Source organism: Puma concolor, chromosome E1 (assembly GCF_028749965.1).
Source record: "Puma concolor isolate L17-30 chromosome E1, mPumCon1.1.hap2, whole genome shotgun sequence".
NCBI lineage: Eukaryota > Metazoa > Chordata > Mammalia > Carnivora > Felidae > Puma > Puma concolor.
Genome location: NC_141680.1, coordinates 40,868,179 through 40,891,460, shown reverse-complemented (window position 1 = coordinate 40,891,460; position 23,282 = coordinate 40,868,179). Strand labels below are relative to the sequence as shown.

Here is a 23,282-nt window from a genome sequence, read left to right as displayed (position 1 = left end):
CCAAGGTTCTAATCCTGGTTCCAGAGGACTTTGGCACTCGGGTCTCAACTTCCCCATCGATAAAATGGAGGAGTGTTGTCTAAAACTGGGTTGGACAGTGATTCTGTGATTCCCCAAACCTCCATTTCTATCATCCTAAACAAACCTAGAGGCTTCCCTTGGCTTGGGTGGTCTTTAGGAAGAAGGTTGATCCCAATTTCAGAATTTAGAGCTGGCAAGAGAGCCAGGCTTTAAAGAGAACGAGGGGACCCAGCCAGCCATGGAAGCCGCTAATCTCCATCTCTCCCTGGGGGACTTCACTGCCGCCTCCACTGAAAGCAATTTGTCATGCCCTGAATTAAGTGATTCCAACAAGGGTTTAATTTCAGTTTAATGGCTCTGTTTTTATGTGTAATTAAATACCGTTGCATGGCGAAAATATGTTGTTTGCACTTTAGAGACTGTGTAAGGGCCCGGGAAGCCAATCCCACTGGGTTTCTACTCCCAGGCTCCACCAACCCCTCCCCTAGTCTGGCTGGAAATGTCCAGGTCCTAGGGAAGGGGGTGGGGGACCTGGGGAAGAGAGGAGGGCGGTGAGGGGAGAAGTGGGCCTGGTGGCGCCTGCTCACTCAGTAGAGAATGTTTCTAATTATCCTCTGCACCCCCACTTCTACTCCCTGACCCTACCTCTCCCCAGCCCCTGGGGCCTCAGACATAGAGGGGACAGATCACTCTGACAGTGAGGATCTAATTAGACCCTTGGCTGGCTGAAGTGGTGTCTGTTCCCCCGTGGGTGTGTTCAAAGTCCTGCCCCCATTGTCTCTCCTCCACTTATTGTTCCCATTAACTCCCTCCTCCCCCATGAATATGCCTCCTCCCCCATTGACCCTCTCCCCTGACTCACAAACCACCCCCTCCTCCCCTCTTCCCTCTGACAACCCCACAACCCAACCCACAACTGACCCAGCATCCCAGCTGTCAGCCTGCCTCCGAGCTCCATCCAACCACATCATCTTGCCTTCTCCTTCTAGGTCAGAGGTGACATTGCCATAGGAGTCTGGAATGCAGGGGGAGTTTCTCTGGCTGGGAATGTTTAGGGTCATTTACCCCACAGCCATATTCCCCCTCCCCAGGAAGGGGGGCCAAGCAGGCACCCCAAGTCCTGCATGCCTCATGACATTCCTGGAGCAGCTTGGTATAGCCCAATCTGGCCCAGAGGGCAGAGGGGTTGGGACAAGCGGCCTTTTCCTGGAAGGAGTTTGCAGTGGCCGGAACCCAGGGGCCTTCGGAGGAGGAGGGGCCAGGAAGCTTGGCCAACTCTCCAGAGATGCCCCTGCCTGAATCCAATACTGGAGTCTGTCCAAGTCTCCCCTTTTTTCTCCCGACTTCCACCCTGCTTGCTTGCCAGCAGAAAACCCAGCCCCCAACCCTCAGCAACAGCAGGGCTTGATCTCCACTAATGAGCTGGGAAATGGAAACCAAATGCCTGATGTATGTAGATGGGCACCAATGTGCTAAGGGATCCTGATGGGGTGCCTCCCACCCACCCCCATCCCCACTCCAAGCCACAGTGGAGGGGCATAACATTTCTTGGGGAGGAGAGCAGAGCACTCAAGGACCTCAGTTTTAAGTTTATCTGGGTAAGTGCCACCAGGACACGAGAGTTTAGTCCTTGCCACCTCCTCCCTTCCACTTCTGCCAGAGACACCGATGCCCTGTGACTATTAGAGTGACCATTAAAGGGTATTTGGAGATCATGGCTGGGGTGGTGATGGGGGCGGTGGGGGTGGCATTAGGTGCAAACTAGACCAGCAATTCCTCTCTGGAGCCTGATTCTCCCCCCTGTGACACTCCCCAGGGCAGTTTACTTCCTCTGGCCTGGCAGTGGTAGAGGGTGTCCACTGTGACACAGAGCTGCTTTTATTTCCTTCTTTTTGGACACCTAGGACCTGCTTCTGGGATCGCGGAGGCAAGCGCCAGGGGTGGGTGGGGGGCAGTGTTTCTGTGGGATGTTGAATTCCCTCTCTCAAGGTGCACATCCGCTATTCTTTGGTGCTAGAGCTCCCCACACATCCTGCAGTGGGGACACCTAATGAGCGAAGGCCACTCATTCACAGCCAGGAGGGAAGTAGCAACACACTCTGTGAATTTCTCTAGTCCCTCCCTCCTCACATCACACACATTCACACTCAGATTCACAACCCACGCAGACATGCCTCTCAAATTAGTGTGTCCTCTTCACACGCCCGGATCAGGTATACATGCCCTATAAAAGCCCATACACTCACGTCTCGCTTTGTACATTCAAAGGCATCGCTTTGCTATATTCACACGCATGTGTGCACTCGCGCGTGCGCACACACACACACACATATATCACAAATATCACAGAGGCATACCCCAGGCCATATATGCAGCTACTTCCCAAGCAGATCCAGCTTTCTTTGGAAGCCCAGGAAAGGAAAAGGACCTCTTAGTGCCCACTGCCAAGGTACAGCACTGAGAGGAGGGGGCTGGAGAAAAAAGGGGAATTTACAAAGATGCTTTAGGGAAAGAGATACTATCCCTACATTTATTTGGTTTAAGGACCTAGAACTTAAGGGTCTACGTGTCAGTGAAAGCTGATATGCTACTCCAACATGCCTTGGCCTCAGCCCAAGAAGTACGGGATTCCATGAAGGGTGGTCAGGGAACCAAGGTCACTTTGTTATCTCCTACTGCTGGCAGTGTCCTGTGGTGCCTCAGGGAGACCAGATGGCTGCGGAATGCTGCCACTGGGGCAGAGCTAAGGGGAGGAGGATTGCAGCCCCAGTTTCAAGATACAGATAGTACAGGGGCCACCTCATCAGGGGCCAATGAAATCGAAAGGCCTGGGCGTGCCTCTGGAACTGGGGAGGGGCTAGGAACCCAGAAGACAACCCATCAGGAGGGGGCTCGCCCAGAGTGCCGCACACTTGGTGCACAGGGCCTTCACCCTGCCCATGACCTCCCGAGAAGGGGCCCCACCCAGATCAGTGTCACACACACAGAACACAGAGATGGGGAAGAGGGACATTGGGACACGACCAGAAATCCAGTCATACCACATGGGCACAAAATCTGGGTCTGGCACCAAGAGCCCACAGCCTGGTGAGCTCAGGACAGCAAGATCAAAGATGGCCCCACTCCCAACTTCGCAGAATCAAATCTCAACACAACCACCCCATTAAGGAATCTAGGCAGTCAGAGCTGTGGAATGCGTTGGAGAGTCTACCCCCTCTCCCCAACTTCAGGGAAATGTCTCCTTCACTAAATTAATACATCAAATCCAGATGCAAACCCAGTCTGCCTGATGCCCTAGGAAATAGCCCAGCTTCACACACCAGATGATCCCAGAAATAGCTCTGGTCCAACAGGGCTGTCTCTGCTTGTCTTCCTTCAGAAGCCATTTTCTGCTCACCGGAGTCTGAACACAGACAGCATGACTCTAGGGAAGCCCCCTGGGAAGAGGCTGCAGGGAAGAAGATGAGCTGGTCGACTCTTTGCAGTTGTCTTACCATGTAGGACAGGGCTGGGGACTACATGATGACCCCGCCTTCCCACCCCTGGCGCACCCCTGTCTCTGATTATAAATAAATCAACCAAACACAATTGCCTAGTTTTTTTGTTGTTGTTTTGTTCTGTTTTGTTAAAAAAAAAAAAAAAAAAAGACAAGACATCATGGTCAACTGGTAGGTCCCTAAGTCTCCTTCCATCCAGTCAAGCCAGAAATGCCTGGAGGGTAGGGAGGTATAGGGAAGGAGGCAAGGCCACAGGCAGGGAGCCACTAGAAGGACAGAGTCATCTTGGTGACTCTGTGGCTGTGACAAAAACAGGGGAGGAAGCAGGACCCCGGGCAAGTCCTTCACCCCCGAGCATGTGTGTCTCTTCTCCATCAGGCACATGCAGTTCGATTGTACATTTCTTTCCTCCCACCCTGACTGTTCAGAGATGGGGCCCACCTCCCCAGCCCTCTGTCCCACATGCCTTCTTCTGACCCTCTTCCCTCCCCCAAAGCAGGGTCTGGGCTGCCAGGCCACCAAGTAGACAGCACACCAGACCCAAAGTTGGGCTTGTCTCTATAGGTCCTTCCCCCTGGAGGGAACTAAGGAAGAGAGGAAGGGCACCCTGGCAGGCTTGATCTTTTGGGAGTGGGTCTGGGACTCCTCACCACTGAATCATCTGCCAACCCACACCTTCCTTACAGCCTCCACCCTCTGACTAGATTGAGGGGAGGGACAATGGTACAAGGAACGATGGTCAAGGTACATGTCTACCTCCCTCCTCTGATTCCGGACATGAGACTCCTCTTGCCCCACAAGCTTGTGCTCAGCTTAGAGGAAGTAGCCTCACATGCCCAAATCAGAGAAAGTCAGAATAAGAGCCTCCAGGGTTAAAAACTAGAGCTGGCCTGTAGTATGTTGTCAATAAATGTTTTTAGATGAGTGGCTGGATGAATGAATGAATGAATGAATGAATGAGTCCAGGATCAATTTGGAAACACAAGGGCTCCCTATTGCCACTCTCAGACCTCTCAGGCTATCTAAGCCCAGAGAGGACACCCCTAGGCTTTGGCTCACCCCAAGGGCACACCCATACACACACACATACACACACAAAGGGAAATTTCTGGGCCAGAGACAGAGCCAGGACTCAGACCCAGGCTCCAGGCCTCTAGGGGATGGGGTGACAGGGAGCACTGAGCCCCCTGCCTCCTGGCAGGGCTCACTCGCGGAAGCTGTCAGCCAACTGGTGGCAGTCCAGCTCCCCTTTTGGTTCCAGGCCCCCTGGAAGTTTCACTCCTGTCTTCCGGTCCACACACCAGCACTTGCCGCGCTGCCCATCTAAGGCCGGGTGACACTGTCAAGACAAGGGTGGGAGAAGTCAGTTCCCAGGCAGCCTGCCTCAACCCCAGCCCAGCCCTCAAGTCAGACAGTTGATCCAAGATGGCCTGTAATGGCAGAGGCTCTTTCATGATCGTGGACCCTCTGAGCCCATGGCATAAAGAGATCTTGGCCAAGAAGGAAAGGTCAAGTAGAGAGAATTTGGCCAAGAAGTGAAGGTTGTCTCAGAGGTCAGCACTGGTCTAGAGATAAAGGGTCAAGTGTCAGAACTTTCAGTGGGATAAAAATTGGGGGAAGAAAACACATAGAACTGAATTAACACAAAGAATGAACTCTAATGTAAACTATGGACTTTAGTTAATAAATGTATCAACACTAGGGACTCCTGGGTGGCTCAGTCAGTTGAGCGTCCAACTTTTGATTTCAGCTTAGGTCATGATCTCATGGTTTGTGAGTTCGAGCCCCGCATCAAGCCCGCTTCTCAGAGTCTGCTTGGGATTCTCTCTCTCTCTCTCTCTCTCTCTCTCTGCCCCTCCCCCCTCTCAAAACAAATAAATAAATTTAAAAAAAATAATAATAATAATGGGGGCATCTGGGTGGCTCAGTCAGTTAAGCATCCAACTCTTGATTTCAGCTCAGGTCATGATCTCACTGTTCATGGGATCCAGCCCAGAGTCAGACTCCATGCTGTCAGTGCAGAGCTTGGGATTCTCTGCCTTCCCCCACTCACACACACACTCTCTCTCAAAATAAATAAATGTTAAAATAATAATAATAATAATAATAATAATAATAATGTGTCAATATTAGCTCCTTAATCTGTGATAACATATATACCACACTAATACAAGATGTTAACAGGGAAAACTGGCGGGGGGGGGGGGGTGGTAGATGAGAACACTGTACTTCCTGCTCGATTTTTCTATAAGCCTAAAAGTGCTCTAGAAAATAAAATCTATTCATTTTTTTTTTTAATTTTTTTTTTTCAACATTTATTTATTTTTGGGACAGAGAGAGACAGAGCATGAACGGGGGAGGGGCAGAGAGAGAGGGAGACACAGAATCGGAAACAGGCTCCAGGCTCTGAGCCATCAGCCCAGAGCCCGACGCGGGGCTCGAACTCACGGACCGCGAGATCGTGACCTGGCTGAAGTCGGACGCTTAACCGACTGCGCCACCCAGGCGTCCCGTCTATTCATTTTTTTTAATTAGGGAAAACAGTTTTTAAAAATTGGGACAAGGATAAAGTTTATATTGGGACAAAGCTTGCAGACAGGTTTGGCACTGGTTTCTGGAGCCCTTTCTGGTCGTCCACTCACTGCACACCACCCCATACCCTCCTCATGCCAGCCTCGGATTTGCAGACCTGGAGGCAGCCCTTCTCCTCCTGTCTAGGCCTCAAAGTGGCAGCCCATTTTGCGGATTTGTCTATAGAGCACAGAGTGGGAGAATGCATGTGCTTGTGCCCACAAAGAGCTGAAGAAGACCCCAGCCAGGATTCCCCAGGCTACACCCAGCACAAGGCACCCCGCTGCTCTGCCCAGGTATGCCACCCTCCCAAGTAAGCCCACCTCTCATGGGTCAGAGATGGGGCTGAGGCAGGCCAACCTTGCTGAACATCCTAGTCTCCTGAGGGCTTATCAGAGGAACCCGTGTTCCAAGGGCATGAGGAAATATGGAGGTTTCTGCATTCGTGTTTTCTCTCCTGTCCCCTTTCTTCCTCTGTTTCCATCCAAAGCTCCTGTCCCCAGCTGTCAGATCTGGCTATACCCCAGGTGGTTTCGTTACTCAGCCTGGGGGAAGGGGCAGGCTGATTTTCCTCCTTAACCCTTCCTGACTGAGCCCCTCCATTCCAAGATGAAACCTAAGACATTCTATGACAAAGGAGAACTACTCATAGGATGGAGCAGGGGGAATGAGAGTGTGTTGGGAGGTAGACATTGGCAGGAGTGCTAAATGGTGAATCCGGAGGTGATGGAAATAGCCCTGGATGGGGAAGCAGGATAGCTGGTCTGCCGTTAACTCACTCTGAGACTTCGGGCCTCAGTTTCCTCACTTCCAAAATGAGTGTGGTGGGCAAAATAAGCTGAGGCTCAGGAGGCTGAGGGAGGGCCCAAGGGGTTAGGTTTGGGTTGGGAGGTCTTCCCCTCCCTGAGATCTCCATCCTGGACCAGGATCTCCTGTGGAGAGACCAGGAATGCCCCCAGGAACTCAGGTCAGGACCGAGCCAGCAGTGATGAAGACCCACCTGCTTGGGGTGGAAGTTGCCATTTCGGTCGCAGTTGGGGATGGGGATGATGTAGAGGTCTTCGTGGGTGCGGCTCTGTGAGGCGGCCAGCCGCTCCAGGGCCCGGTGCAGCTCACTCTGGCAGGAGCCTTGGGGCTGGAGGAAGGGAGGATGGAACAGCTTAGCAGAAGGGAGAGAGGCAGGAAGACCAAGGCTGGAGGTCAGCTCACAACTGAAGGACCTGAAAGGAGGCTCAAGGCCCAGAGACTGGGCAGGGCCCAATGGGTTCAGGGGACACCGGTGGGCAGGGCAGAAGGACACTGAAGAGAGGATCTTGAGCCAAAGAGCTTCTAAAAAGAAGGACTGTGAATGGAAAGGACTTTGTGGGGAAAGAGGTTGTGGAACCCTATGGAGATGGTTGGGAAGGGGGTGATTTCTAAGCAGGAGGGATAGTTGACATCATATCATTAATGACTTGTAAGACCTAGGCAAGGATCCACTGGGAACCCCCCATCAGGAAGGACAGTAACCAGACCCTGGAGCAAGGTCGGCAGGCCCCCTGCTGTGGCCAGCATTAGCCCTTGAGTTACTGAAAAGGTCTGGGTGGCGAGTCCAAGAGAAGGGCTAAGAAACACCAGGAGGCTTGGGGCAACCGCTATTTACAAACTAGTATAAAAGTATTTCAGTACTTAAAAATTACTTCAACTGCATCAAGGTATATAACTGATGACCAGGAAAGGAATTTCAAGGAATGAAATGAGGATTTGGTCCTGATGACGCATACTAGGTGCATCTTGCACACAGTAGGCATCCAAAGAATGTTTCTGAATGACCATAGTCCAGATCCAGTGGTGGTGGTGGTGGCGTGTGTGTGCCTATGCACACGCGCATTTGTAGGGCTGAGGTCCTCACCACAGGCCGAGCTTCCTCCCGGGGCACCCCGATGACCTTCATCTTGCCCCCGCTGGTGCTGCGGTCTCGAATTTTGGCTAAGTGCTTCTGCAGGCACCTGCGGTCGTGCGCGCTGCAGGGACTGAAGCTGTTGTTCGGGTGGTCACCCTCATCCTTGTCTGTAGTCAGGCCGAGATGGAGAGAGGTCAGCACAGGGAAAGGACAGGGCAGAACACCAACCCAGCCTCCCACCTGCTTTCTTCTAGGGGATTCTCCAGCCTGGCTCTGAGAAAGGGTGGGGGACCCTGGGCTGGGGGGGGGTGAAAACAACACCCCTGTCTCCTCCCTGCTCTCCTGGATTCCTGAGGAGAAAATCTTCTTAACATCCTTGACTTGTCCCTCACCCCACCCAGTCCAGCCCTCAGATGAGTCACCAGCTGCAGCTGCGCAGACAGCAGGAGGGTCCCCTGGGCCCTGCAGGGAGGTCTAAGGCAGGCAGGGGCCTCCCCCCTGGATCTCGTACCCCCCTCCATTCAGCTCCTCCTACCATCCCCCTCTCCATCTGCTCTCTCTTCCTGTCTCCTTTCCTGGTCTTTTCAGCATCTGGCTGAGCCAGCCAGGGGATCCCCAGATCTGTTGGCTCTGCCGCCCCTCTTCCAAATGGCCAAACTCAGAGTTTCCATGAGTGATGAGAAATCTGGCCCAAAGGGCTCTCCCCATTGGCTAGACAGGGAAGAAGAAGCGGGAGTGGGTGTGTCCGCCTGCCTGCATGAGAAAGTGTGCACCCACACGCATGTGTGTGCAACACCCTGTGTGGCCGCAGGACCCAAAACATCCTCACACATCACTTCAGTCCCCCACCTCGACATCTCCCATCCTTGGACTTTAGACCCCACCGAAAGTCCACAACTATGGCCCAGAGGCAGGGCACTGGGGAATCTGGAGATAGGAAGTAGTGAGGCTGGACCCACACACTCTCCCTGGGATCTCCTGAAGACTCTACCTGAACTCAAGAATAACCTGAGCCAGAAGTCCCAGCACTGTAACCACCACTCCACCCTGCAGGCAGCCAAAACAGGAATACAGGCCTGAACTGGAGAAAGAGGTTGCAAGTCCTCTCTGCAGCTCAGAGCCACCTCTGAAACGCTTGGGCTTGGCAGCTCACTGCCGGCCTGAGTGCAAAGCCCCTGCCAGCATTCCAGATGTTGGCAGCCAGACAGAAGGTTACATCTGGTTTGCGTCAGGATTTTTTTTTTCCTGAGGAGTTAGCAGGTTCCTCCACGCATGGCAGCAGTCCCAGAGCTGCCTCTGGGTCAAATGGTATTTTTCCGCCTAGCCAAAGTTAGTTGGGGGGTTAGTTCTCTTTTTGTTCTCCTAGTTCTGGGGGTGTGGGGTGGGGGGAAGTAGGTAGATAAAGGGAAACCAGGAAACGAGGAATCGAGACTCTCAGAAAGGCTTTGTCAAGATTCCATACCAAAGGTTATTTATAAAATTGAGTCACCAAGGATGGGAAGAAGGTTTTGTCACGGGTGGAGGGCTGGTTTAGAAAGAAGAATCAAAGGTAAGGAATAAATAGAGCTATAGATAGATCTATCCTTTTGCATATTCAACATCCCAAGAAGGATAGTCCGGAGGGGACTCCAGCCTCAGAGACAACACCAAGGTCTTAAGGGTCAACCAAGGGGAAAACACCTCCCAGTGATGTGGGAAGCAAGAGATGCGGGTACATTTCAGAAGACCAGGATTGTCAAGGGGGCCATAAGCAGATAGACCCCAAACCCTCGGTGAGAACCAGAGAAAAGGTCCAGGATCCAGGCTCTCCCAAGGAACCTTTCTGGCCCAGGCTGGCCAGTGACCCTGCCCCTGCATCCACCTTGCACAAAGTCACAAGACTTTTGGATGGGGCCACAGTGTTTCAGAGCTATAGTCTGGAAGTGGGTATTGGAGTGAAAGAGGAAATGGAAGATCTAAAAGAATTAGAGCCACGGGGGGCGCCTGGTGGCGCAGTCGGTTAAGCGTCTGACTTCGGCCAGGTCACGATCTCGCGGTCTGTGAGTTCGAGCCCCACGTCAGGCTCTGGGCTGATGGCTCGGAGCCTGGGCCTGTTTCCGATTCTGTGTCTCCCTCTCTCTCTGCCCCTCCCCCGTTCATGCTCTGTCTCTCTCTGTCCCAAAAATAAATAAACGTTGAAAAAAAAAATTAAAAAAAAAAAAAAAGAAAAAGAATTAGAGCCACGGGCACCTGGGGTGTCTCAGTTGGTTGAGCATCAACTCTTGATTTTTATTTAGGTCATGATCTCATGGTTCGTGGGATCAAGCCCCCATGTTGGGCTCTGTGCTGTCATCGCATAGCTTGGGATTCTCTCTCTCCTTGTGTCTCTCTGCCCTCCCCCGCTCATGCTCACTCTCTCTCTCTCTCAAAATAAATAAATAAACACTTTATAAAAAGGAAAGGAAAGGAAAGGAAGAAAAAGAGAAAAGAGAAAAGAAAAGAAAAGAGAAAAGAAAAGAAAAGAAAAGAAAAGAAAAGAAAAGAAAAGAAAAGAAAAGAAAAAAGAAATTAGAACCAAATCTTGGAACGACAGAAGCTAAGCTAAGACATGAACAAAAGCACACCATTTTCCTCGGGAAAGGCTGGAAGGGATCACAAGGACTCAATTGCCACAGCCCATAATGCTAACCCGAGGGGTACCCTTGGAACCTGAAAAAGGGTTTTGTCTTTTCTTTGCGTTTGCTTTCTTTTCATGACTATAAAGGGAAGCACTACTTTGCACAGTGACACTTGTTCCTCTTGGTAGGCAAGCAGAATGTTCTTAGGTTCGAGAAGTAAGGAAGAGTTTTCTAGCAAGTGGAAGTAGAGAGCCTCCCCCGCCCCCCACCCCTGGAAGTGTGGCACATCAGAGTGATAAAGGCCTGAAGAACAAAGTGAGATCTGGAGTAGAAATGTAACTGCAACTCGGCGTTCCAATGTTGAGTCTCTACAAGTTGAAGTTCACAAATGACTAACACTCGGGGGAGTGTTAATGGATATATGAAATGTTTATCCCTTCCCTTAGGAGGTATCTCTAAGGAGGACAACTGGGTCCGCTCACTGAAACCTGGGGCCGCGCAGGCCATAGGGCAAGGCTGGAAGCGTAGTGTATGCTCTTGTGTGGGTAGGGCCCCATGCCACACTGAGGGGGATTATCTGGAGAAAGCTAAGCAGGCAGCATGCCTGGACTCCCTCTCCTTGGCTTCCCCACTTTTTTGTTGTTGTTAGGCAAGCTTCTTTTTTTCTTTTTTTGAAGAACTGAAGAGCCCTAGAAGTCTCCAGAACTCCCAGACTTGAGTCCAGAGATTCATCAGTGCCATACTTGGACCCCTCTCGCCTGAGACCAGACTACTTCTCCCCACCAAAAGGGCACTCCACAGAGGAGATCAATCCTTCATTAACACCACCATGCCAACTCCCAGCTGCTCTGCCAGGTCTGGTCTGGGTCTGTCCCCAGCTTGTGTCTAAGCTCAGAGAAGAACACACCAGATAGGGAGAGTAGTTGCTTCCTTAATCTCATAGGGACACACCGTATATCCATAGCTGCCCACTCAGACACAGACAGGTCAGGACTTAAGAACCACAAGCATATACAAACAGTCACGTGTCCAGGCACACACGGGTCCACACGTGCACCCCCACATGCACTCGGGCACTCTGACCCTGCCCTGGGCAGACACAGACCCGGGGCAGGGCACGTTGCCTGCACCATAGCCTGTTGACTTTCCACTTAATCTGTAACTTTTCCTTGCCCAGCCTTGCTTAATAGGCATACTGAGGATCGACCCCAGGATCCAGCCCTAGGCACTGGGTTTGGGAGGGTGAGGGTTGTAGCCTTGGGTCTCTGAAAATGTTAACCTTCCCATCTCCAAAGCCGGTTACATACTTGCTACTTCCCAGCTTACTCAGGAAATCCAGCCACCTGGTACTGCTCACCCAGGTGGGGCCCTCCGGAAAAACCCCAATCCCAGTGGGATCCCCTCTGAGCAGGAGCCAGAGTCAGACCTAGCCGCCCCTGCCCCAAAAGATTTGACCATCTGACCTCCGGAGGCTTATTTAGGAGGCGGGACTTCCAAGGTAAGCCAGGTCATCTCCTCCAGCCCCTGCTTGGAGCCAAGCCAACAACACTCAGCCACAGGGGAAACCTTGGTCTTCGCTCCAGCAACTGAAGGAGCCCAGAGAGAGGAAAGACTTCACAGCTTTGGCACCACTGGCTGAAAAGTTCATGGTCAAAGCTACAGGATTTCCTCTTTCTGGCAGCCTGGTTTCATCCCCCTGATTCCTCCTCAATTCCAGCCACGTCCCCTTCAAGACACCCAGGGTGAGGCTGTGAGGTGGGTGGGCCCAGTCACCCCGACACCGGTGTTTCAGCCACAATTTGGAGGATCACCTGCCCTGCAAGAAAGGCCTTTTCCTTCCCCCTGGACTCTGGCTAGAGAAGCCAAGATCACCCATGCCAAGTACCCCGCCCTTTCTTCGAGGTCTGGCCCTCGGGGCATCCCCTCACCGCTGTGCCAGCTGCCAGCCTCAGACTGAAGGAAAGCGGGCCCATCCTTCCCATGTTCACGGCAGCAAAAAGCACCGAAGTTCCTCCCTACCCCTCTCAACTCCTCTGAATGCTCCCCTACTTTGCTCGCTTGCCCTACTGTGCCCCCAAAGCCCCAGCATCAGAGAAGGATCTAAGCGTCAACCGAAACCCTCTCAGCCTCTTATTCATTACCACCCTCAGCATGGCTCCAATTGACTGAGCTCTTACGCATGCCAGACACCCCAAGCCTGTGAGGCAAGTCCTGTGTCACCTCCATTTTACAGATGAGGAAATGCAGTAGACTGGGTGGGGGCGAAGGAGGACAGACTTATCCCTGCAGCTCCTATGTCTTTAAATGGAAAGACTCCTGATACCCGAGGCACCAATAATTCCGGCTTTGCCAATACTAAAGAAAAAATGTTAAGCAGCCATGCTCCTCCTCCCACCTCCCCCAAGGCACAGAATTTCTGGGAAGGCCCTGTTCCCATGACATGACTGGATTCCCAGTATTGAAGTAAAGGGGACAATATTTGCTGCGTTGACTAAAAATTAACCCAGTCTGTCTGTTCCCTAACCCTGTCCCAGAGGGACCCAAGAGCACAGTTTAGGAGCTCCCCAGTCCAAACGCTGATCTTCCCACTGTCCACTCCCCCAGATTCCATGAGTCAAGGGTCAGTACACTGATGCAGAATTGTGGACCTCTGACGCACACGTCCCACCCCGCCCCCACCTCTGGGGGCCTGAGCAGTGTTAATCCACAACCTTTTCTGGCTCGGAAAGCTGAGACAGGAGGGCTATGGGGAGCTTAGGGGGGTAGAGGCTTAAAATGGAAGGAGGAGACCCGCTCCTGGGGCAAATAGTAGGCAGCTGGGCATAGCAGGCCAAGGGAAGGGGTATGCCAAGTGGCTGCCCTCCCCCAGTCACCTGCCGAAGCTTAGCCCCAAGAGGAAAAGGCAGAAAGAGGGGCCTGATGCCCTCTGCCGAACTATTCCCAAGGCAAGAAGGCCCAAGCCTTGGGACATAGGAGGGACAGTGGCCTATTGACAGTGGAAGGCTAGAGAGAATAGTGAGGATCAGTCCCAAGCTCTGGCCATCTTTTCTCACCAGAGACCCTGCAGGGCTGTTGCACAACTCTAGGGGGCGCCTTTCACATGGTGCAGGGGGTCCTTCTGTGATGATTAGGAGGCATGGACACAGCTTGCCAAGTCGGTACCTAGATTCCCCAGGGTCCTCCAGGATTGCCCTTTCCCCTCTCCAGATCTCTGCATCCCCTGCAATGGGTGGAGGACAGGCAAGGAGGGTGGGGGGTGGGGGGAGGGCATTAGAGACCTGGGACCTGTAATCCCAACCGGATGTAAAGGCCAATTTGCATGATGTCCACAGGACAATCACACACTTCATACCATTTCCCCCAGAGCCCCTATCCCAATGGGATTAGATTTTCCTCCACTACAGGATAGGGAGCTCCTACCCAGCCAGGGGGGAAGGGGTGCTCAAGACCATCTGAGGGCTCTTCTGCCCCATGTTCAAGTCAGCGAGAGAAGAGGAGGCTACCAGCCATCCTAGTCTGGTACATATCCACTGGCCAGTGGAGGATGCAGATAGAAAGGGAAAGAGATCCCATTATACTCAGAGAGCCCAGGAGCTCAGCCCTCACTCACAATCTGGTCTGGTACGAGTACCCCTCCTCTCCCACTGGCACCAGCATCCGTGCCCCAGGATCAGTGCCTTACTCCCTCAGGACATCCCCCCACCCCACCCCCGCTTCCCAGATGTGCCGGGTGCCAGGCTGGCATTTCTCCTAGTATGTTTTCTGCTGACCCATCTCTCACTGCCTAGGGACAGGAAGGGCAGAGAGGCCTGAGGCCCAGACCCCTGGGGTCCACCTCCTTCCTGTTTTCCCTGCATCCTGCTTTCCTCCGCTAACAAGCTGCAGAGGATTGAGGAAGTGGAGCGGTCTGGGACCCAGGGCAGGAAGCTTGGGGCCGGAGTCCCAGCATCCGGACTGCAACAATGGAAGCTTCAAGCACCAGGAAAAGAGACAGACACAGACAGAGGCAGAGGGAGAACAAATCAGTCAGAGAGGGAACCAGAAACAGAGGCAGAAATACAGAAAGGCAGACAGAGAGAGAGAGATTCCAAAAGTAACAGAGAAAGGCAGGAACAAAGAAAGAGAAACAGTGACAGAGACACGGAGAGAAAGCAACAGAAAGGGGCGGAGGACAAAGAGAAGCAGAAAGGGAACAAGACAGAGAAAGAGAAACTGATAACAGGCAGAAGTCATTGAGGAAAGGAGAACTCGGGAATGTTGGTCATGAAACTAGAGACAGAGACAGAGCAGGAGATAACAAAAGAATAAGAGAGAAGGAAAGACTGAGAACGATTATAAGGAGAAACTGAGAGAGGCTCACTAAGAAACGGAAAAGGAGAAAGTATAAGAATGAGTTTAGGGCAAAGGGCCCTCTAAACCTCTCTCCCTCTCTCTCTCTTCCGCTCTTCCTCCCCACCCCACCCCACCCCCCCCCACCCCCCACCCTCCCTCTCCCTTCTCTCTGCTCCCTATCCCACACCGTTAGGTTTCTACAGCTCTGGGCTGGGAGCCAAGACTTGCTTCTCTTCTGCTACCTCAGACGACACCTGCCAGGAGAGAGGAACGGGGTGCCTGTGTACCAGAGCAAGATGAGGTGCCCAGGCCTGGCAGAGAGACCTCTGTCTTCCCAATCCTCTCAAACAGCAAGGTGAGCTGCCCAGGGGCGTTAGGGAGGGGCAACTCTGATGCCCCTCACCACCAAAGCCCCTCTAATTTGGATGTCCCACTCCACCCCACCTGGATGTCAAAAGGCCACGCCCTGGCTTCTTAGACCCCTGGGCTTTCACCTGTGGCCAGGATGAGGGAAGTCCCTGGATCAGGAACAGAAAGCCACCACCACCGCCCAACCCATCCTCTAGTTACCTGGCCCTAGGCCGCTCACTTGCAGGCTGGGTGGCTGGACCGAGTCACATAATGTTCCACTGTTACCCCAGCAGCTGGGACAACCATTGAGACCTCTCCTCCCAAATAGGCACCCTTGAGGAGGTTGGAGATGAAGGGCTGGGACAGAGTCTTCTTTGCTGGGGGCGACGGCCTGCTAGGGACTCAACAGCAGTTTCCTTAGGTGAGCCTGTCCTATGCCAGCCCAGCCCTGCCAGGTACCCGCCTTCTTAACTCACTGGAGATTTTCAAGGGCTTTCCAGGCCAGCCCGAATGGGGAAAGGGCTTCTAGGAGCGGAGCACACCGAGGAGGGCATGCAAGGGCAGGGGCACCTTACCAGAGGGCTGCAGGCTTTCCTGGATGGCCTCTATCTCCGCCAGCTCCATGCACACGCCTTGCCCGTGCATCAGCGTGTGCAGGGGCTTCTCCACACCCCGGGGCGGGTAGCAGCGCAGGCCCGAGCCGCAGCGGGGGGTATACACCCCGCAGGGCATCCCCTTGCCCAGGGCGCAAGTGGCGCAACAGCCGCAGCCCGGCTCCCGCACCAGCTCCTCGCAGCCCACGGGGGGGCGGCAGCGCGCCAGCTTCTCCTCGGAGCAGGGCGGGCAGTGGATGGCTTCGTCGCCAAGGCTCGGCCCGGGCCCGGCGGCCAGCAGCAGCGCGGCCACGAGGCAGAGGGGCAGCATGACCGGGCTAGGACGGGGCGCGGGCGCGGGGCGTGGGAGGGAAGAACCGGCGCGCAGACTGGCAGCAGGGACACGGGGCGACAGCGCCCGGCGCTCCTGGAGGACCCGACCCGGAGGGCGCGGGGAGACGGGGCGGCCCCGCGGGCGGACAGGGACGGAGCCAGGGAAGTTAGCAAGCGGGCTGGAGGGGAGCGAGCCTGGCCGCCGAGGCGCTGCGCCGCATCCTCGGCCCGGCCCAGGCGGCGGGCGGCGGGCGGCGGGCGGCGGGCGGCGGGGGGGGGGGGGGGGGGGGCAGGGGGCTGAGTGGCTGCCCGGGACCGGCTCCCCCGGACTTTATACCGGCCCCTGGCCACACCCCCAGCGCCTTCCCAGAGGTGGGGGAGCGGGGGCGCCGGGGGGGAGAGGGAGAGGCGGCCGTTAGGGGGAGGGGGCGCTGTCCTGAGTCGCTGCCGCCGCCGCTGCCGCCGCCGCCGCTACAACATCTGAAAGTCCTTTTCTGCCGCAGAAGGAAGCGGCGCAGTTTGGAAGCCGTGGCAGGCGCCGAGAGCGCCTCTGAACCCGAGCCTGGGAGGGGAGAGAGAGAAGAGGAGACGCAAAGGGGCTGCTCTTTGGCCCCATTCCCCGACCTTGGAGGATTCCTCCCCTACCCCCCCCCCCCAGGCGGCTGCAGTCCCCCCCACTGAGAACGCGACCTCCTCGCCTGGACTCCCGGCTCCGCGGATTCGGTCTCCCTGACCAGAGCCCTTTCCACCCCACCCTAGCGCTTCCAGTCCCAACCACTGGAGACCTAGTCGAGCGAAGTGGGGAAAGGGCACCCAACGAGGGACCCAGAAGAGCCTGATGGCCCTAAGAAGTTAGTAGACTTTCTTCCCACTTGTCCTTCCAGCTTCCCCCCCCCCCCCCCCCCACACACACACACCCTATCTCCCCAGGGCTCATCTGGGCCCTGGTCCACTCTGCCTTCCAGAGAACTGTATCAACCGAACTCCTGGGGAAGGAGGTGCTAAGCCCCTTCTTCCTTCCTGGATGCTTGTTTCCACTGCCCGACTCCCTCCCCAGAGGAAGATTGACCAGGGAGATTGCCACCGTCGTTGTGCAAATTGTGCATCGCACAACTCCTATTTCTCTCGTCGCCCCTTGTAGATTTGTGTAGCTGTTATGACAGTTTTCCAGCAGGTGGCAGACAAGCATTTCCAGGTAGGGGTGTCTTTTCCTAATTCGACCAGCTTTGCTATTTGGGCTAGCTAGGGGCTGGCTAGGTCCTCTGTGAAATCCTGCTGGTGCCTGTTTCCCCCACGCTCGCCTCAGTCCTGCTGGGATTGGGAGGGACCCTACAGTAACATTTGAGTAGGGACCTGTCTCCTGGGTTCTCTCTCTGGTCCCCAGTTCCCTAGGTACCCATCTATCCTCCCCCACAAAGCTTTCTGCTGTCCTGGAGCTGGTTTCAGGATGCCTGAGGGGTAAGGGTGCCTGTCAGGGCATAATAGGTGACCTACCATGGATTTTTTTTTTTTTTTTTTTTTGGCTTGGCCTATAAAGCTACAAGGCAGCCAAGCCAAAGTACAGATCAGAGACCATCTTCCAGACTCCCAGGACAGCGATCTTTCAGTCTCCTAGCAAGTAGGCCCCCTTCCACTTTCTCCAAGTGTAAACTGTCCAGGTGATAGGAAGAAGAAAGGGGCTGGAAGCTGAACTTGTAGGGACAGAACACAAAAGTTGCAAACTGACGGCACCTACTGGCAACTATCAAGACTGCAGAAGATCTGGAGAGTTCTGACGGGGCGGGAGGGCCCGGGGACAAGATTCTGGGATTCTCTCCCTGCTATCTCACAGACAAACTGGGGTCTTTTCTGTCTTGGATAAGGGCAAACAGAGCCAGGCTCTTTACGTCCCCGGGGGAAGCCCAGCCTGCACCTGATTCAGAAAACTTCCCCTAGCTCTATCCCCCTCCATCATCACTGAGGCGCCAACGTATTGTATGAACTTGGACCCCACCCCTTGGAGCTGGAATTGTCCCTAACTATAAAATGGAGGTACATCATCTCCACCTATTCTGCCTCTTGAAGCGCTTGTGGGAATAAAATGGGAACTGAAAGGATGGGTTCCAACCCCAAAGCCAGACTTGCCCCCTTGACAGCAAACCTGAGAGAGCTAAAGGTGCTGGGACATGGAGGAAGGAGTTGCAGGAGAGGCTGGACTGAAGCCAAAAGAAGGACCTGGAAGTGAAGCATGAGTGCAGGTGAGTATGGGAAATCCAGAAAGGCTTCCAGGTAAGACAGGTGCCCAGACCCCTATCCATCCACTGGTGTTCACCACCCCCACCGCCAAACATCAGTGTCTGAGATAATTCCAAAGAGGCAGGAAAATAGACATAAGTAGATCATCGAAGCACTTCCCCACCATTCATGCAGCACATATTTACTGGACACTGTGCACAGGCTTTGTGCTACATTCGAGGACCCAGAGCTGGCTGAGATCACTCCCTGCCCACAAGGAGCTCACTGCCTAGTGAGGGGAGACAGGCATACAAATAAAACGAGTCTAAGAAGTGTACAGGTGCCCTGGGAGACATCCACATGGGGTGCTGTGGGGACCCAGACACACAAGTGGTCAGTTCTACATCTGGCGCCTGGAAAGGCTTCATGGAGAAGGTAACTCTTGAGACAACCATCTTCCATGCTAGGGGAAAGAGCATCAGGCCGACCTGGATTCTAATCCCCGCTTTGCCACTGGACTTGAAAAAAGTTACTCTGAGCTTCACTGTCCTTACCTGGAAAATAGGGCTTTGTGATAAGAAAGAAAGAAGGATGGGGAGGGGACAGACAGAAACAGAGGCTTGTGCAAATTGCCCAGCATACAGTGAGCACTGTGTGTTTGCTTCTTCCTCTCCTTCTTCTGGAGGCAGGGCCTGTGTTTCCCCAGGCAGACTGGAGGTTCTCAGAGGACTGGGTTTAGTGTCTCCCCTCTGCCTCCCACGGCTTGCTGGTGTCTGGGAGAGGCTACATAAAAGGCATAGGATTTGGAGTCAGAGGACCTGGATTCAAACTGCAGCACAGCCACTGAAGAGCTGTGTGACCGTGGACACACTTAAGGTCTTGAAGGGTCATTTTCATCCTCTTTTTATTTTAATGTTTATTTATTTTTGACAAAGCACAAACAGGGGAGGGGCAGAGAGAAAGCGGGAGACAGAGAATCCAATGCAGGCTCCACACCATCAGCGCAGAGCCTGATGTGGGGATCGAACTCACGAACCATGAAATCATGACCTGAGCCAAAGTCGGGCACTTAACCGACTGAGCCACCCAGGCGCCCCTTATCCTCTATTTTAAAAGGAACGAAAGAAAGAGAGATAATTGGGCTTACCCCACAGGATGGGTTGCAAGAGAAAACGAGATAACGGCCAAGAAAGGGCTTTGGAACCCAAGGAGTGGGCGCCCAGGGCTCTACCAGAAAAAGAACCACTGTGGGGCACCTGGCTGGCTCAGTCAGAAGAGCATGCGACTCTTGATCTCAGGGTCGTGAGTTCCAGCCCTACCCTGGATTCTAAAAGATAAGATAAACTTTAAAAAAAAAAGAAAGAAAAGAAAAACAACCTATGCCTCCCCCTCAGCATCCTTCTCTGTCCCTGAGCTTCTAGACACCCAGGGTACCAGGAAGATGCTCCTGATGGAAGAGTGAGAAAAATTCCCACTCCCTGCCCACTTCTCCCAGCCCATACCCTTCCTGGCTTGTTGCTTAGAGTCTCATTAGCTCCCTTGTTAGTTCAGTTGCAAACTTCTACTGGGTTCAGGCTGGCTTCTTCGAGAATTGATAGTCCTGCCCTCAGGGAAACCCCAATCTCATGGGCTTGTTCTAGAGAGTATCTGATGGAGTAGACAAAATACATATAATATGAGGCGCCTGGGTGGCTCAGTTGGTTAAACATCCAACTCCATTTCTGCTCAGGTTGTGATCTCAAGGTCATTGAGTCCTGAGTGTCTGTGCTGAGCACTGAGCATGGATACTTAAGATTCTCCCCCTCCCTCTTTTTCTGCCCCTCCCCTGCTCGCATGCATTCTCTCATATTCCCACCCCCCTCCCTCTCTCAAAAAAAATTTTTTTAAGTACTCATAATAGGGGTGCCTGGGTGACTCAGTTGATTAGGCATCTGACTCTTGATTTCAGCTCAAGTCATGATCTCACAGTTTCATGAGTTCAAGCCCCATGTTGGGCTCTGCGCTGACAGAAGATCCCCTGAGGGAGATTCTCCTTCTCTCTCTGCCCCTCCCCTGCTCACACTCTATCTTGCTCAAAAATAAATAATAAATTTTTTAAAAACTTTTTAAAAAATACACATAATAATGAAAGCTAACACTTAACACGAGCCATATGGTTCTAAGTGCTTCACTCATGTAGTTCACAACAATCTCATGAAGTGGGAGTTATCATTATCCCCCTGTTAAGATAGGGAAGGGAAACTAAAGCACAGAAAGGTATGTAACATACTCAAGGTCACACAACAAGTAAGTAGAAAAACAGGGGTCTGACCCCATGCAGTCTGGCTCCAGAGTCTGTATGATTAACTCTCATGTTTTACAGCCTTCCAAACAGCTGTCAGAAGTACTCTAAACAATTGCCAAGGGAAAAAGACTATGGTACAGAGTGCAAGATGGGTGCAGAGAAGGAGAGTGGAAGTGGCATTGGCATGGAAATGGACCCCAGAACTCCCCAGAGCTTTGGCTTCCCAACCCCTCCCTGGCGCCCTGGACTTCCCACTGTGCCTGCCCGGAATAGGGGGGCTCAACTCCCTTCCACGTTGGCTGATGTCCAGACCCCAGGTAGAGCATCCTCCAGGGGGCGCTGCAGGTGTGCTCTGAGCAATGGCACATCAGTACAGCTGCCTCCTTGTGCACCGGGGCCCCATACTTGGAGAGAACAGATCAGGAGAGCTAGGATCTCCATAGAGACCCTATAGTACAGAGGGAAGTCTGGTTCAGAGGCTAGAGCCTCGGTCCTTCCCTCAGGACACGTAGCTCGAGAAAAGGACACCCAGACAGAGGATGGGGAGTGGAGAGGAGAGCCCATCTGCAGTTGAGCTGGCCAGGATCTGGTTTCATATCTCCAGTCCAACCAGCTTGGCCACTTGCCAGCTTTGTGGCCACTTCTCCTTCCTCAGCTTCAGTTTTATCATCTGTAAAATGGGGGAGGGGAACTCCTTGAATTGTGAGCCCCCTCCCAGCTTGGGCAGTCTAGGAATCTAGAATCTCTGGAGTCTTTTTGCCTGGTCCCAGGCCCTATGCCGGCATGGCTCCCAACCCCCCAGAGTTTGCAGTTTCCAAGCCAACTGACACCCATGGAATCACTTTCTCATTGGTCAAAGAATGTGTAGGAGACAAGCCAAGTGAATGCTGTTGAGTCCTATGAGAGTTCTGTCACTGCCCAGAGAGGTGACGAGGCTCACTCGAGGGCATACAGCTAGTAATTAATAGAGCCAAGACTTAAGCCAAATATATTTACTACCCGCTACAGACATAGTGCCCCAAGCCATGCTTTCTCTGTTGCCAGAGCACCACCAGTGAGCTAAGGGCTAAGGACTCAAGGAAGGTTGGGGTAGGAGGAGACGAAGGAGGTACAACCTGGGAGAATCCATGCAGATGACACTTGCAAAAGTACAGACGCAGAGGGGACTCTGGGAGGAGAGCGACACATGTGAGGAAGGGGAAATTATTTGCCCTGCCTCCCCTGACACTTGTTGAGTCAAAGAGCAGGGTATCTGCCTGCCAGGGTGCCTCTTGGCCTGATAGATCAGAAGCCCAGAATCAGAGCAGACCCCGTGTCCTTCTCCCACAGGACCTCCAGGCCTCTAGGCCCTGCCTCCTACTCCCCCAAGCCTGGGAAACAGAATGCTACCTTCCTCTTAGAAAACTCCAGAGAGACTCTACCAAGGGGCTGTTGAACCCAGACTGACCCTTCAAACGGGTTCTAGCTTAGAGAGACCCCACAGAGGAGTCCTCAGACTTAGCAAAACCCCAGAAAGAGGCCCTGGGATCCAGAGAAATCCCCAATACCCATATTTACAGTCACTCTCATTCCCTGGCTGCACACTTCCTCTTTCCACACTAGCACTGGGAGTTCACAAATATCCCCAGTCATGCCTTCTCTATATTCCCAGACGTCCCTGCCGGCCCTCTCATCCCATGCCAAGGGCCAGAATCTCCGCACACCCACCTTTATGCCTCATCCTTTCTGCCTCCGCACCCCTGTCGACTTCACCCCAGCCCTTCCTCTTTGCTTACCCAGAAGAACATTCTGGCCCAAGGGGCCCCCGAAACTTGGTGGTAACCAGGCATCCTAACCCCACCGGGAAAAGTGGAGAAGGGGCTTCCAGGAAAGATGAGTGTATTGTAAGTGAGGAAGGGGAAAGGGAGCAACTGTGGCCTCCATTTCCTCATCTGCAAAATGGGAATGATACCACACATACCTCATAGGGTTGTTATGACAAGCTGTACAGACTGCTTGCTTTTACCTCATTTAGTAAATAGATATGGAAAAACATACTGAGATACCACTCTATTCCCACCAGATTGGTGAAAAAAATTTAATGTTTATGTATTTATTTTGAGAGAGAGAGCGTGCACGCCTCATGCGCACAGAGAGAGCAGGGGAAAGGCAGAGAGCAAGGAAGAGAGAGAGAATCCCAAGCATGCTCTGCCCTCTCAGCACAGAGCCCGACATGGGACTTTATCTCACGAACCATGAGATCATAACCTGAGCCGAAATCAAGAGTTGCATGCTCAGCCGACTGAGTCACCCAAGTGCCCCAGATCAGTAAGAATTTTAAAGACTGAGTACCAAGTGTGGAGTAAGGGGACTGTCATCTAATATCAGTAAGAAAACAAATGTGTACAACCAACAATTCTACTCGAGATATGTACCCACTAGAAGTGTGTGTGTGTGTGTGTGTGTGTGTGTATTCCAAAATACATATATGAGTGTTCATAGCAGCATTATTCACAATAGCCAAACACTGGCATCAGTAGTAGAATGGATAAATCTATGGTTGAATGAACTATTGCTATACCAACAACATAGATGAATCACAAAGTGAGCAAGAGATTACTATTGTAG

At 53.1% G+C, this 23,282-nt stretch overlaps 1 protein-coding gene and 1 long non-coding RNA gene across 3 annotated transcripts; one reads left to right on the top strand and one right to left on the bottom strand.

The window, feature by feature from the left end:
• Window positions 1–3,651: 3,651 nt before the first annotated feature.
• IGFBP4 (insulin like growth factor binding protein 4) lies at window positions 3,652–16,462 on the bottom strand. The gene is made up of 4 exons (XM_086687257.1): window positions 15,827–16,462; window positions 7,981–8,138; window positions 7,090–7,224; window positions 3,652–4,857 (listed from the first exon to the last, which is right to left on the bottom strand). Exons 1-4 carry the CDS (start codon window positions 16,173–16,175, stop codon window positions 4,723–4,725), a joined length of 777 nt encoding a protein of 258 aa, XP_086543383.1. The 5' UTR covers window positions 16,176–16,462; the 3' UTR covers window positions 3,652–4,722.
• LOC147574349 (uncharacterized) lies at window positions 15,119–21,682 on the top strand. 2 transcript variants are annotated; one of them, XR_015244150.1, is made up of 3 exons: window positions 15,119–15,255; window positions 15,580–15,672; window positions 16,681–21,682. It is a non-coding gene; the product is annotated as an uncharacterized LOC147574349 (long non-coding RNA). The 2 variants fall into 2 exon arrangements; XR_015244151.1 differs by lacking the exon at window positions 15,119–15,255 and having other exon boundaries at window positions 15,553–15,672; window positions 16,681–17,372; window positions 17,715–21,682.
• Window positions 21,683–23,282: the final 1,600 nt, after the last annotated feature.